This window comes from Jaculus jaculus, chromosome 8 (assembly GCF_020740685.1).
Source record: "Jaculus jaculus isolate mJacJac1 chromosome 8, mJacJac1.mat.Y.cur, whole genome shotgun sequence".
Taxonomy (NCBI): Eukaryota; Metazoa; Chordata; class Mammalia; order Rodentia; family Dipodidae; genus Jaculus; species Jaculus jaculus.
In genome coordinates this window covers 18,424,758-18,440,387 of record NC_059109.1, presented here as the reverse complement: position 1 = coordinate 18,440,387, position 15,630 = coordinate 18,424,758, and the positions used below count along the sequence as shown (strand labels likewise).

The 15,630-nt window shown below is 46.4% G+C and overlaps 1 protein-coding gene across 2 annotated transcripts in view; it reads right to left on the bottom strand.

Moving 5' to 3' along the window:
- Pla2g7 (phospholipase A2 group VII) overlaps positions 1-15,630 on the bottom strand; it is a 38,010-nt gene that overhangs the window by 20,536 nt on the left and 1,844 nt on the right. For both annotated transcript variants that reach the window (XM_045156616.1, XM_045156615.1), the window contains exon 2: positions 2,265-2,407. In XM_045156616.1, the coding sequence (XP_045012551.1) occupies positions 2,265-2,373 (109 nt within the window). In that variant the 5' untranslated portion in view covers positions 2,374-2,407. The remainder of the gene's footprint in view (positions 1-2,264; positions 2,408-15,630) is intronic.

The following is a 15,630-nucleotide window of genomic DNA, read 5'->3' as shown; positions in this document are numbered from 1 at the left end:
CCACCCTGAGATTATATAGTGAATTCCAGGTCATCCTGGACTAGAGTGAGACCCTACCTTGAAAAACCAAAAAGAAAAAAAAAAGGTAAATGATATAAATGCACCCTGTCCTGTAAAATGTCACCTGTTTTTAACCCATGGAAAAGATGAGCTTCGTTTCAGCTAGGTCACAGGTTCTCTGACTGCAAGTTCTGTGTCTGAATCACCAGGGTCTCTGAGAAGTGTTGAGGGATGAAGGAACCTTTGAGACATGATTCCATTTCTTGTGCAAAAGCCAATATACCCTGCAACACTCTCCTATTGATCCACCCATTTCCCCATGACACAGGGCAGCAGTTCAGCTGGATGGCACTGAGTTATGTAAGCCTTGTGGTAAATGCTGGAGTAAGGCGTCACCCGGCAAGCCCAAATAACTAGATCCAGGTGACTACATTGATCCAGGTGCATCGATCTGTGGGTGCAGACAGTATGATGCCCTGGCCAAGCCAGCTCCACTGATCTGTGTAGGACACCAGATTGAGACAGCTGTGATCCGTCATCATGTCATGCTCTGGGATGAGCCGGGATTCCAGTGCTCCAGAAGCAATGGTGTTTCAGCGAAGATCTTCCCAGTGATATGAGATATGCCAATCTCCACAAAGATGTTCCCCTGGCCACTCCTCCCAAGACTGCCTAGCCCTCTCCTTTCCCTTCTTAGCACAAGAGAGAGCACATGACTAGGTCCGTTCCCCTCCAGTGTTTCAGGAACCAACTTGCCTCCACTCTTAGGTAGACACAGTCACCTTATGTGGTACCCCAAGACTCCAAATTGTCATCTTCTCATTTCCCCTCTACTGTTAACCAGGACATGAGCTAGTGGAAAGATTTCTGCTTCCTTCCCACCTTCAGGAAGCAGGTTTTGAGGATGTCTTGGAGTGAACCCCGTGGATGGTGACTTAACGCACCCAGAGGAGCAGGGAGACAGAGCAGAGATGGCGAGGACGGGGACGCGCGGGGGACTTTTCCAGGGGCATTGCGAGCAGAGAGGCCATGTGCTGCAATGCCTTTTCCTGTTTCTATCCTGTAGCTATGAAGGACACAGGCACAGCTTCAGCTTTACTTATAAAGAGGGAAGAACGAGGGCTGGAGAGATGGCTTAGCGGTTAAGCGCTTGCCTGTGAAGCCTAAGGACCCCGGTTCGAGGCTCGGTTCCCCAGGTCCCACGTTAGCCAGATGCACAAGGGGGCGCACGCGTCTGGAGTTCGTTTGCAGAGGCTGGAAGCCCTGGCGCGCCCATTCTCTCTCTCTCCCTCTACCTGTCTTTCTCTCTCTGTCTGTCGCTCTCAAATAAATAAATAAATAAAAATATTAAAAAAAAAAAAGAGGGAAGAACGAGGCGCTCACCCTACCCCAGGAAGACCAAAGGTCTCCGAGAGTATTGTTTCTTAAAAAAAAAAAAAAAAAAAAATTATCTAGGCTTTTTCTTTGTTTTTAACGTAGGGTCTTACTCTCATCCAGGTTGACCTAGAATTCACTGGCCTTGAACACACAGTGATCCTCCTACCTTTGCCTCCAGAGTGCTGGGATTAAAGGTGTGTGCCACCACGCCCAGCAGCATTCTTTCTTTAATGTGTGCATGTACACGCACGTGCAAGTGTGTGCGTGTGTATGTGTGTGTAGCTCAGAGGCCAACCTAAATGTTTCTCAGGAGCTGTTCAAGTTGTTTTCTTCTCTGAGACACGGTCTCTCATTGGCATGGCAGTCATCAAGTAGATTAGACCGGCTGGCTAGCGAGCTCCAGGGGTCCACCTGTCTCTGCCTCTCCCGTGCTGGAATTGTAGGCACGTGGCACCCCGTGCCTAGCATAATTACACTGGTTCTGGGGACCAACTTCAGGTCCTCATGCTTGCAAGGCAAGTGTGGTACAGACTAAAATACCTCCCTAGTCCTCCCTGAGCACTGCTGAGAACTGTTATTTATTTTTATTTTTTAATATTTTATTATTTATTTATTTAACAGAGAAAGAGGGAGAGAGAGAGAGAGAGAGAGAGGGTTCACCAGAGCCTCCAGCCATTGCAAACGAACTCTAGACGCATGCGCCCCCTTGTGCATCTGGCTAGTGTGGGTCCTAGGGAATCAAACCTGGGCCCTTTGGCTTTGCAGGCAAATGCCTTCACTGCTAAGCCATCCCTCCAGCCCTTATTTACAAACTACACAGTGTCTCTGAGGTCACTCAGAGTTTGGCCACAGGTCCGTTGAGGCTCCTGAATGGATAAACCTCTTACCTGAAGATGTGCTGGACACAAAAGAACTTGGGTCTTGCCAAGAGAAAGGCTGAGCCAGTGTGAGACAGCAGCAGAGGCAGAAAAGCACATGCAACTTGGGTGATGCCATCTTGGGAGCTGAGCAGTGGTTTCGGTTTAATGTTCTTCAAAGCAGATAATTGAAGAAAAAAAAGAAAAGACAAAATATTAAATAAATGCAATGAAAAAAAAAAACTGTGTGGCCAAACAGGGAGCCTGAGACACCAGCAGCTTTATTCTTAAGGATATTCATTTTGTTTTATTTGATTTATTTTTTTTATTTTTTTGTTCATTTTTATTTATTTATTTTTAATTTTTATTTATTTATTTATTTGAGAGCGACAGACACAGAGAGAAAGACAGATAGAGGGGGAGAGAGAGAATGGGCGCGCCAGGGCTTCCAGCCTCTGCAAACGAACTCCAGACGCGTGCGCCCCCTTGTGCATCTGGCTAACGTGGGACCTGGGGAACCGAGCCTCGAACCGGGGTCCTTAGGCTTCACAGGCAAGCGCTTAACCGCTAAGCCATCTCTCCAGCCCTTCATTTTTATTTATTTATTTGAGAGTGACAGAGAGAGAGAAAGAATGGGTACGCCAGGGCCTCCAGCCACTGCAAATGAACTCCAGATGCGTTGCACCCCGTTGTACATCTGGCTCATATGGGTCCGGGGGAGTTGAGCCTCAAACCAGGTTGCTTATGCTTCACATGCAAGCGCTTAAATGCTAAGCCATCTCTTCAGCCCTTACATTTGATTTATATTTATTTAATTTTTAGAGAGGGAGTGCCAGGGTCTCCAGCCACTGCAACCAAACTCCAGATACATGCGCCACCTTGCATATCTGGCTTATATGGGTTCTGAGGAACCAAACTTGTGTCCTCAGGCTTCTCAGGCAAGCCTGTTAACTGCTAAGCCATCTCTCCAGCTCCACCAGCAGCTTTTGTAATAAATGGAACATGCATTTTCTGAGCCTGATTTTAGAAAAGTAGTAGACTTGCCAAATCCTGCATGCTACCAGATTGCAGGGTAGAGAATCAACATGTTTAGACAATTAAATACGAAAGCATGGCTCATTAATCCTCTGAGTCTATAACCGTGTAATTGGGTTATAAAGAAGAGCATTAAAATGTAACAGTCTGGCTGGAGAGATGGCTTAGTGGTTAAGCGCTTGCCTGTGAAGCCTAAGGACCCCGGTTCGAGCCTCGGTTCCCCAGGTCCCACGTTAGCCAGATGCACAAGGGGGCGCATGCGTCTGGAGTTTGTTTGCAGAGGCTGGAGGCCCTGGCGCGCCCATTCTCTCTCTCTCCCTCTATCTGTCTTTCTCTCTGTGTCTGTCGCTCTCAAATAAATAAATAATTTTTTTTTTAAATGTAACAGTCACAAGTAAAGATCATCGTCTTTATAATATGCATACTGTTACAATTGCCTCCTTGTTGCTGGGACAAACACCCAACCAGAAGCAGCTTGGGGGAGAAAGGTTTATTTCAGGCTTACAGGTTCCAGGAGAAGCCTCACCATGGTAGAAGAAGCTGGTTCAGCTCATCACACATCCACGGCAGAGAGACAATGGCAGCGGCAGCAGCACAAACGCACTCTGAACACACCTTAGGGCTGGAGCCAAGATCTGCCCGCAGTGACACACCTCCACCAGCAGAGCTCTGCTGGGATCCTTTGGCTTTGCAGGCAAACACCTTAACCAATAAGTTATCTCTCCAGCCCCCTCTGTCCTCTTGCGAGGCACACTTGCTGCCTCCACACTGGTCTCCCTTCCCCTCGCCAAACACTGTATGCTGACCTTTCCACCCATTCAAATAGGTTGACTGGAATTCAGGCTATATTCTCATAACTACCCCACTGCTAGACCGTCCAACTGGGATTTTCACTAAATCACATTGTGTAAAGAAAGTGATTACCAGAACAGGAATGAGCCAGGCAGGGTGGCCCGTGCCTTTAATCCCAGAACTGCGAGGCACAGGCTGCAAGTTCAAAGTCAATCTGGGGCTACAGAGTGAGTGCCAGGTCAGCCTGAGCTAGAGGGAGATCCTACCTTGAAAAAAAAGAAAAGAAAAGAAAAGAAAAAGAACAGTAGTAGAGGGCTTTAAAATATTCTACCTCTGATGCCTTTGGCTTGCAGCTGAATGGAGAGTCATTTAGTCCATTTGTGACATCACTTGGGATGAATAGGAGAAAAGAAGAAAGTAAGAAATATGGACATTGATGGCGGTGGGGCAGGGAGAGTTGGGAACACTCCTCATCAGTGGTTATCTTACCCATGCCACAGCTCCTCACGTCTTCCTACTGAAGCCTCAAGAAGTACTGAAATCAGCCAATCGCTGGGATGCAAGTCTCAAGCATCCCTGCTCCTCAGAGCCACCAGCCCAGGTGCCCACAGAAGAGCCAATAGAATGGAGCTGGATGAAATGGTACCCTCAGGCAGCTGCAGACCATCTGGGTTATCTTTCGAGCATACTAATTCCTGAGGCCCTCCCCAGGCCTACTGGCTTCTGAAGGTAGCCTAGACATCTAATACTGCCAACCCCAGGACGTACTGTTTGGAAACCTCTGTAATGGAGGAAGAGGACTGTTTGTTTATAGATCTTCTACCTACTTTAGCATACATGATATGTGATTCCACCCTCAAAGCAAAGATATTGCCTGTAAGTTAACACTGGCAGGCTCATTCGTGTATTCATTTGTTCACATAGTCACTTATTTAATTTTAAGAATGCCTATGTGTCAGTCATGGTGTTTTGTAGAAAAAAATTTTTTTTAAAGATAAAGTGATATTTTTTGTCTTCAAAATCCTCAACAGTGGGCACACAGACAGAAAACACCTCTCTAAACCAGGAAGTGAGCCCTCAGCAGGGATGGAATCTGTAGCCCTTTGATCTTGGACTTCACAGCCTCCACAGCTGTGAGAATTAAATGTTTGACTTTCTAAGACATCCCGGTCCAAGGTACTGGGCTATAGCACCCTCCATCCCTCATTGCTTTCCTTCCTGGTTTAGAGTAAGTGCTAAATAAGCAAATGCCAAATAGCCGCCAGATAACTAGCTTTAAGATCCCTGGAGGGCTGGGCGTGGCAGCACATGACTTTAATCCCAGCATTCTGGAGGCAGAGGTAGGAGGGTGGCTGTGAGTTCGAGCCCACCCTGAGACTACAGAATGAATTCGAGGTCAGCCTGGGCTAGAGTGAAACCCTATCTTGAAAAACAACAGCAACAAAACAAAACAAAAATCCCTGCAGGTATTGCATGAAAGTCTACAAAAGTTTTCTCTACAGAAAAAGAATCACATGCCACTGGAGAAAGATGTTTTAGGGGAAATAAAGGATTCATTAGTTAATTCTTGAGATAGGGTCTGATCCTGTATCCCAGGATGGACTTGAAATCATGACCTGCTTTTATCCTGTTTTAATTTTATTATTTATTTATTTGCAAGGAGAGACAGAGAGAGAAAGAGAGAGAGGGAGAGAGTATGGGTACACCAGGGCCTCTTGGTGCTATAAATGAACTCCAGACGCATGCACCACTTTGCGCATCTGGCTTTACATGAGAACTGGGGAATTGAACCTGGGCTCCTAGCAGGCTTTGTAAGCCAATATCTTTAACTGCTGAGTCATCTCCTAGCCCTTGAGGGATTTGAATGTTCTCTAAACCAGATCCACTCTGCCTACCCCAGCACCCCTGGCTGTCACACTTCCGGCAAGGATGAATGAAGATGTCTTCTTCCCACCAGCGCAGTAGAGGGAGAGCCTCTGCCTGGGGATCCGGCCAGCTCTGAGGATGCCGGGCGATGAGCTCCATGCATCCTCCTCATCGGGGAGTGCCCGGGCATGCACGCGAGAGGAGCAGGACGTTCTCTTCTAGCCCGGCCTCCTCTTCTTCCAATACAGTGGACAGGAAAAATGAAAAAGTTGTTCTGCTCCAAAATAATAGTATTCTCTGGCCTTGGGCAACACAAAGGAATAACAGTGTAACAGTGAGCAGGCCATCTGGACAAGAAGTCCTGTTGGAACTAAACCACTGGTTCCTCCGGACAATGACCTATCCACTTTTGACAAAAGACTACAGAGATAATAAGAATGTTTTTGATTCTCTCTTTTGTTAACTACTTTAGTTTTATTTATTTATGTATTTGACAGAGAAATAGGGAGAGAGAGAGAGCATGCCAGGGCCTCCAGCCACTGCAAATGAACTCCAGATGTGTGTGCCCCCTTGTGCATCTGGCTAATGTGGGTCCTGTGGAATCAAACCTGGGTCCTTTGGCTTTGCAGGCAAACACCTTAACTGTTAAGCCATCCCTCCAGCCCTTGATTCTCTTTTTATCTTTTACTTTTTTTTTTCTTTTGGAGACTGGGTATCATGTACCCCAGGTTGGACTCAAATTCCACTATCTAGCAGAGGATGACTTTGAACTCCAAACCCTCTTTCCTCTACCACCCTGGTGCTGGAATTGCAGACACTCATCACACACTCAAGACCTCAAGGAGAGAGCCCAAGCCCATGGGCCAGGAGAGAACTTGAGGGAGCCTGTTTCTGGAAGCCTCAGCAAATGTCACTGATTAACATGTCACCAGAACCTGAGCCAAAACTTGAACTTGCTTGCCAACTGTCTCACCTTGTCTTTGGTTTCCTTTTGCTTTAACATTAAGTAGGTACTCCATAAGCAAAGAAGAATTTTGCCTTCAATTCAGACTTCTGGGATCTAAATTTTGACTAGTGGTTAAGAAACTGAAAGAGGGCTGGAGATACAGCTCAGCAGTTAAGGCACTTGCCCACAAAGCCAAAGGACCAGGGTTCAATTCCCCAGCACCCATGGAAAACCAGATGCACCAAGTGGCACATGGTGGTGGGTTGTGTATTGTATTTTTTATGTTGAGCAACGTGGAAGGCATTTGCAGCCCTTGTGGTTCTGAGATGCTTTTATTTTGGTGGTGTGCTGAGAAGGAACAAGGGAGCTATGAACTTGATTAAGTGGAATATTGGAGTTAGATGTGCTTTGACTGAAATGTGTTCCTTGAAGGCACAAAGGGCCGAAAGCAATTCTATAGGTGAGAGGTGAGTCTAGACAGCTCTCATAGAAGGTGTTGCCGTCAGCTTCTCATTGCTGGCAGAAAGTATCCAGCCAAGAGCAGTTTATGGGAGGCAAGGGTTTATCTTGGCTTACAGACTCGAGGGGAAACTCCATGAACAAAAGGTGGACATCACCTCCTGGCCAACATCAGGTGGACAACAGCAGCAGGAGAATATGCTGGACACTGGCAAGAGGAAGCTTACTATAATACGCACAAACCCACCCCCAACACTGTATCACCTCCAGGAGGCTCCAATTCTCAAACAGGCACCAGCTGGGGACCTAACATTCAGATCACATAAGTTTATGGGGGGCACCTGAATCGAAAGACCACAGAAGGAGTCACACTGGAGCTGACCTCTCAGAAGAGCCACTGCATGAGCAGAAAGATATAGATGCTGAGGAAGAAAAAGGAAGACATTGCATACATAGGACTGCCCATAAAAGCAGAGTCTGATGGGGCTGGGAAGCTGGTAAGGTGATGACAAAAGATTCCAGGAGAAGATGTTGAAAACACCAAAAGCAGGATGCAGAATGCAGAAAGCTTGCATGTGGGCCTTTGCTCTTGTCCTGCAGTTAGTGATACTTTCCCACCCCTCAACGAAGGCTATTCACCCAGCAGATGGAGGTCGACTATCTTCTGGATTGATCTTGACATGACTTCCACCCCCACTGAACAGCATGTCTGTGTGTCTAGACGCATGGTGTGGATGTGTGCAGAAGTGTTGGGGGACAAGGGATGCACAGAAGAGGGGTCTGCTGCCTCAGCCTCTGCCCTGAGCGCATCTGTGTCCCCAGCCCGCAGCTGCACCAGTGCCCCAGTGACCATGGCTGCTCCTTCCTGGCACCTCAGCTGCCTTCTCCCTCCTCAGCAAGCCTCTCCTTTCCTTCAGCCTGCTGTCCCATGCTTCACGTGTGAACGAGACCATCAGGCCCTGCTTTGCGTCTGACTCATTTCTCACCACTAGCCTTGGGTCCTGTGCTCCAAGGATCTTGAACTCTGACGCTAACTGAGGCTTCCACAGGATCCCCCTCCCGCCCCCACATCTACAGGCTGGACTCACTCCACACCACGACTTTGTATTGAATTCTCCTGTTGCTTTTCAACATTTAAACCCTTCCTAGGGTTGGGTGGGGCCTTAGCTCAGTAATAAAGCACTTGGCTATCCAACCAAGTGTGTTTGATTCCCCAGCACAAGAAAAAAAAATTTTTTTTTCTCATTGTACTAGCTTGAATGTAGGTTCCCCCATAGACTTGGGTGTTTCATTAAAGCTTGTAACTTGGTTCTCCAGCTGCCTGGCTGGAGGAGGGGTCCCTGGAAGAGGACCTGAATTCCAGCCCAAAGGTGCGTGGGGAGGTTTCGGCTCTGCACAGGTATGGGGCGGATCCCACCTGCTGCACATCCTTGCTGCTACTTTTGATCTTGAGGGGCTATCTGGTTGTTTCTCTGTGCTTGGACATATGCAAGCAGCTTCTCCCACCATTGATGGGACTTCCCCTGGATCGGTAAAGAACTAAGCCGCTTCCTCCCCTAAACTGTGCCTGGTTTGGGATGTTCATCCTACCAATGTGAAGCTGTCTACAACACTTGTTCACTTCTTTTTCTCCAGGTTGAATACCTTTAGAGTTGTTTTTTTTTTTAAATTTATTTATTTGAGAGCGACAGACACAGAGAGAAAGACAGATAGAGGGAGAGAGAGAATGGGCGCGCCAGGGCCTCCAGCCTCTGCAAACGAACTCCAGACACGTGCGCCCCCTTGTGCATCTGGCTAACGTGGGACCTGGGGAACCGAGCCTCGAACCAGGGTCCTTAGGCTTCACAGGCAAGCGCTTAACCGCTAAGCCATCTCTCCAGCCCGTTGTTTTTTTTTTAATATCTTACTTTCATTTATTTATTTGAGGGAGAGAAAGAGAATGGTGTGCCAGGACCTCTAGCCACTGCACACAAACTCCAGATGCATGCACCCCCTTGTGCATGTGGCTTACATGGTCCCCAGGGAATTGAACCTGGGTCTTTTGGCTTTGCAGGCAAGTGCCTTAACTGTTAAGCCATCTCTCCAGCTCACCTTCAGCTTTTTAAACTCCCCACCATCCTGTGTGCCTGGGAAGCCCTCACCAACCCATTCTTTTGCTTCATGGTCCATTTGTCGAACTTTATTTCATCTCCTAGCTGTTTTATGTGACTTGACTCTAATGTACCATTACCAGTCATCTATGAACGTCTTGTGCATTTTAAGTATGGATCAAATGTTACCCATGTTACTAACATGCAAATAGAGCTTCTCATTTTTCTGAACAAAGCGCCAGTATAAACAGCCAAAAGCCCTTGGCTTCCTTCCTTCCTTGCTCTCTACTTTCTGGTGGTCACTGAGATGTGTGGCAGGCGGCCCTGGAGGCCCTGCAGATGAACACAGAAGAATCATTCATACAAAGCCTCTCACTAAGTTCTCTTCCCTCAGATGAGTGTCCAGAGGTGGAGTTACATTCCAGAAGCAAAAAGTCTGGTACTGACTGCGTTGTCTAACAACCAGAGAATACAAAGTGATTCTTTTTTTTAAATTTATTTTATTTATTTATTTGGTGGCGTCAGGAACGTAACTATACCACCGAGCTACGGTCTCACCGTGAAATCTTAGGTAAACCTCATGTATGTCTATTTTGGCAAACTACTGGCTCTTTGAATCTCAGCTTGAGTGATCCTGGTTCTGCTATGATCCCTTCCCTGCTCACTGCTAAATTTTCATTAGTCATCATTCCCCTACTGGAGATAAAATACAGACAGGAAACCGGTAAAATATTCCATCTGGAACCTTGATATGCTGTCAAGAGGTAGCTACTTGTCCAAGCCAAACCTAGTTCTGGCAGATTAGGGCGGGCATATAGTCATTCTTCTGTCATTGGTCAAGTGTCAGAAAATAAAGTGCATTTGCACAGGTAACTGTACAGTCTTTGCCAAATTCCTGCCAATTAATTTTTGGAATGGGGGCATCAAAAAAGCAAGATAATGCCCTCCCCAAAAGTCGACATTCTAACTCCTCATAATGTATGAATCTGTTGTATTAGAACACAGGAGGGAGATAAGGTTACAGATCAATTCAAGTGTCCAATCAGTCGATATTAAAATATAAAAGTTATGTTGGATTACCTTATGGGTCCAACCTAATCTCAAGGGTTCTTAAAAGTGGGGAAGGGATGGCTGAAGAGGAGGTCCAAAAGACCTAAGAACCCACCATGTCCGACCTCAAAGAGAGAGGAACGGAACCACGAACCCATGACCGCTAGATTAGGCAAGGAGGCATTATTTTCTGCCTACTGTGTGAGCTAATGGAATCAGAACTTAATTTCATATTATCTCAACTAGGTAAGACTCAAGTGACTCCTACAGAAGGGCCGAAGGTCTCTGTGGGGACACGTCATATGACTCATGTGCCATCATTTCATAACATAAGAGAAGAACTAGGGTCAAAAAGGAAAATAAAATAGCATTCCCCTGGGGCTGGGAGAGAGCACCGTGGGTCAAATGTTTGCTTTGCAAGCCTGAGGACCTGAGTTCAACTTCCAGAACTCATGCAAAAACTGCTGGGCATGATAGCCTGTGCCTGTAACCCAAGCTGTGGGTAGGCAGCGTGAAAAGACTCAGTGGAGCTGCCTGGCCAGCCAATCTGGCCTAATTGGTGAGCTCAGGGCCAGTGATGGAACCTGTCTCAAACAAAAAGTTGGTGGATTCACTAGGACCCCTTCCCAAGATGACAAAAATCAATAAACAAGTGCTAGGGAGAAGGGCTGGCCCAGGACGGCTGTCCTCAAGTTGTGCAAAGAACTTCAAGGATACCCTTTTTGTGAGGCAACACTCATGATAGATTGGGGTTTGGGGAAACACAGCTGCCTTTTAGCCCTACCCCCCTCTGCACCTTAAATAAACACAGTAGACTCACTGATTTTTAAGCTAGATATCTTATCTGTCATTGGTACCCCAGGTGGAGTAAATGGGCGCTTGATTGCCCCCTCTCAGGAAAAGCCACACAGGATAGAATCTGGGTTCATCTGTCCTTTTGTGTTTATAGCACTTTGGGGCTATCATTGTAAAACCAGGGTGGCTTAACACATGAGAGTTGATCTGATAGCCAAGAAAGCTAGGAAGCAATCAATGGGGGTAGTGTGCATACACTGGACAAGGACGGTTCAAGTTCTGGGCAGGAAGAGGTTGGATGGAGCACAGGGTCATGAGATACCGTGCTTAGAATGGCAGTTTAAATTTCTGAACTGAGGCTGGAGAGATGGCTTAGCACCTAAAAACCCATATTTGACTCCCCAGATCCCACGTAAGCCAGACGCACAAGGTGACACGTGCACAAGGTCGCACGTGCACACAAGTTGGCACACACCTCTAGAGTTCGTTTACAGTGGCTGGAGCCCTGGCGCGCCCCTTCTCTCTCTCCCTCTCTTTCTCCCTCTTTCTCTCTGTCAAATAAATAAATAAATAAATAAAATTAAAAAAAAAAAAAAAAGATGCCCTAACTGGTTTGGAGAGATGGGTTAACAGTGAAAGGTGCTTGCTTGTAAAGTCTGCCAGGCCCAGTTTGATTCCCCAGTACCCACGTAAAGCCAGATGCACAAAGTGGCACATGCATCTTTGCAGTGGCAATAGACCCTGGCTGTGCCCATGCATGTCCTCCCTCTCTCCCTCTCTCTCTCTCTTTTGGTTTTTCAAGGTAGGGTCTCACTCTAGCCCAGGCTGACCTGGAATTCACTATGGAGTCTCAGGGTGGCCTCGAATTTACAGTGATCCTCCTACCTCTGCCTCCCGAGTGCTGGGATTAAAGGCATGCGCCACCACTCCTGGCTCTCTCTCTCTCTCTTTCAAATAAATAAATAATATTTAAAAGATGCCTCCACTATTCCCCAATCCTAAGAAACTATGATGGCTAGATCCCAGAATCACTGTCACATTGTCATTAATTTGACCTAAGTCACTGGTGGCACCTTGCAAGAGAACATAAACCAGAGGCTGTTAAGGGATGGAGAGTTGAAATTCCCACTGCACACAGTGCAGATGAGGAAGGGGCCAGTTTTCTTCTAACCTGATGCATCTCATTTTTGTAAGCTGCACGTGGAAGTTAAGTCAGGAAAGAGAACTGGGGTTGCCTCATGTGGCAGGTGGTTGTTGTGCCATGAGAAGGTCACCCCTACCCTAGTTAGTAAACAGCTTCCAAACTCCTCCCTCCCTCATCTGTGCGGCTTTGTCAGCCATCAGCTGGGGAACGTTCCACTCTCCTGCGAGAGAGTGCTTCTCTACGGGAAAGCATCCTATTCCATGCTGGCCGCAGCCCCGCAGGGGGAATCTGCTGTCAGTGCCCATTCCAGTCAGCAACAGATGTACACAGCCATGAAGACCCACAAAACCCTGTCCTAGACAAAGGAAAATTTAGCCTTCAAAAGGAACTTAAAAAAAAAATTAATCATGGGGACCAGAGGGATGGTTTAGCAGTTAAGGCATTTGTCTGCAAAGCCAAAGGACCCAGGTTTGATTCCCCAGCACCCATGTAAGCCAGATGCACAAGGGGGTACACACATCTGGAGTTTGTTTGCAGGGGCTGGAGCCCTGGCACGCCCATTCTCTCTCTCTCTCTCTCTCTCCCCCTCTCTTTCTCCCTCTGTCTCTCTGTCAAATAAATAAATAAATAATTTTTAAAATTAATCATATTTTTGCTCTTTTATCTATTTATTTATTATATACAGAGGGACAGAAGGAGAAAGAGAGAAATGGGTGTGCCAGGGCCTCTAGCCACTGCAAATAAGCTCCAGATGCATGTGTCACCATGAGCATCTGGCTAACCGGGGACATAGAGAATCAAACCTGAGTCCTTAGGCTTCACAGGCAAATGTCTTAACTGCTAAGCCATCTCTCCAGCACCCCCACAAAAAAATTGGAGGAGAGTTTCAAGGCAGGGTTCTGCTCTAGCCCAGACTGACCTGGAATTCACTATGTAGTCCCGGGGTGGCCTCAAACTCACAACAATCCTTCTACTTCTACCTCCTGAGTGCCTAGAAAAAAATTTTGAATGTTATGTGTCCATCCCAGCTTCAAATATTCTATATTTGTGTCCTAGTTGGGCACATTCAACTTTCAAAATGAAGTCACCTATGATTTGAGCCTTAATATCACTAAATATCCTGGTCCATTTTATTGTAGCTGTTAATTTTCCAATACTCCAAACAGAGCAATATAGTTTCTACATGCAATATATCAGATTCACTGAACAGAATAAAAATCAAGAGAATGAAATTTACCCCAGCACATTGTAGAATTAAACACTGGAAGTCAAAGTAACAGGGACATCAGATAATAATAGTAATCAAATCTTACATGACTCATGAAAGAATATTCATTAGGGGCTGAAGAGATGGCTCAGCACTTAAGGTGCTTGCCTCAAAGCCTAATGACTGGAGCTCAATTCCCCAGTACCCACATAAAGCCAGATGCACAGGGTGACTGGCTCATGCATCTGGAGTTCATTTGCAGCGGCTACAGGCCCTGGCACACCCATTCTCTCTCTCACCTATACCTGGAGTGGTGGCACATGCCTTTTATTCCAGCACTCAGGAGGCCAAGGTAGGAAGGCCATTCTGTGTTCGAGGCCAGCCTGAGACTAATTTTAGGTCAGCCTAGGCTACAAGTTGACCCTACCTCAAAGAACAAAAAAAAAAAAAAAAAAAACAGAGGAGGAAAGGAGATTGATTAGCTTGTTTGTTTTTACAGAAGTGGGCCTAAGGTAGCAATGGTCCCATTTTATAGGTTGATAGTTTGAGACAGAAACTCTATCTCCAAAACTTAGCCTTTGCCTGCCTACTGCTAACACCTTCCAACCGCCATCAACCTGCTTGGAGCACATCCATTCTCTGTCTCTCCCCCCACCCTCTCTCAAAGGAAATCAATAAGAATATTTTTAAAAAGCAGAAATGTGTGCCACGTTCTCATTAGCCATTTATCTGGCACTGGGCATCTAGGCTGATTCCAAATCTTAGCTATTGTAAATAGATCCACAATGTACAAAGATGTGCGAGTCTGTCTGCAGTGGAGTGTGTGGCGTCCTTACAGTACATGCCCAGCACAGTGGAATATTATTCAGTAGCATGGAAAAAAAATGCAATTGTGAAATTTGCAGGAAGGCGGATGGACCTGAAAAAAGAGTCATATTAAGTGAAGTGATCCAAATTCAGAAAGACCCAAACCACATGTTCTGCGTATTCTCTCTGATATGTAGGTGTTGGTGTGGGATCTCTCTGAGTTTGTGTAAATAGGAGGACAAATGTGGACACAGCCTGCAGAGGCAGAGCCATTACCAGCAGCAAACATAACATAAGAGGGGAAGATTCTAGTGAGGGACTGGGGACAGGAGGGGCATGGAATGATACCTAAATGTCTGTGTGCCTGCTAATAAGGAATTGGGACTGGAGAGATTGCTTGGTGACTAAAGGCACTTGCTTGCAAAGCCTGCATGCTGGTGTTTGATTCCCCAGTACTCGCATAAAACCAGATGCATAAAGCGGCACATATGTCTGGAGTTTGTTTGCAGTGGCAAGAGGCAGTGGTATACTCTCTTTCTTTCTCTCTCTCCTATCTCTCTCAAATAAATAAACATTTTAAAAAAGAAAATTGGTAAGTAACAGGTCAAAAAAAAAAAAACAAAAAAAAACAAGCAATAGTTATTAAGGCACCTGTCTGCAAAGCCAAAGGACCCAGGGACAATTCTCCAGGACCCACGTAAGCCAGATGCACAAGCTGGTGCATGCGTCTGTGGTCCATTTGCAGCACTTAGAGACCCTGATGTGCCCAAACTCACTCTGTCTCTCCCTTTCTTTCAAATGAATAAATTTAAATTTAAAAAAATTTAAGGCAAGCCGGGGGTGGTGGTGCACACCTCTGATCCCAACACTTGGGATACAGAGGTAGGAGGATCAGATCGAGGTGTCCTCGAGGCCAGCCAGAGACAGCATAGTGAATTCCAGGTCAGCCTGGGGAGAGTGAGACCCTACCTTGAAAAATCAAAAATCAAACAAAAAGCAAAGCAGAAATCAATTATGCCAAACCTCTGCATAGACTCCCCACCCCCATACTTGGAATAAAACCTAAATTATTTGACTTTCCGACTGGATTCTCCATCTAGCCATTGTCTCTTCTTTCCCCTTTCCTTACCGCTCTGTTCTCCTCTCCCAGGCTTACACCAGCCACACTGGCCTTCCAACTGGGCCTCCCACATACTGTGCTTGTT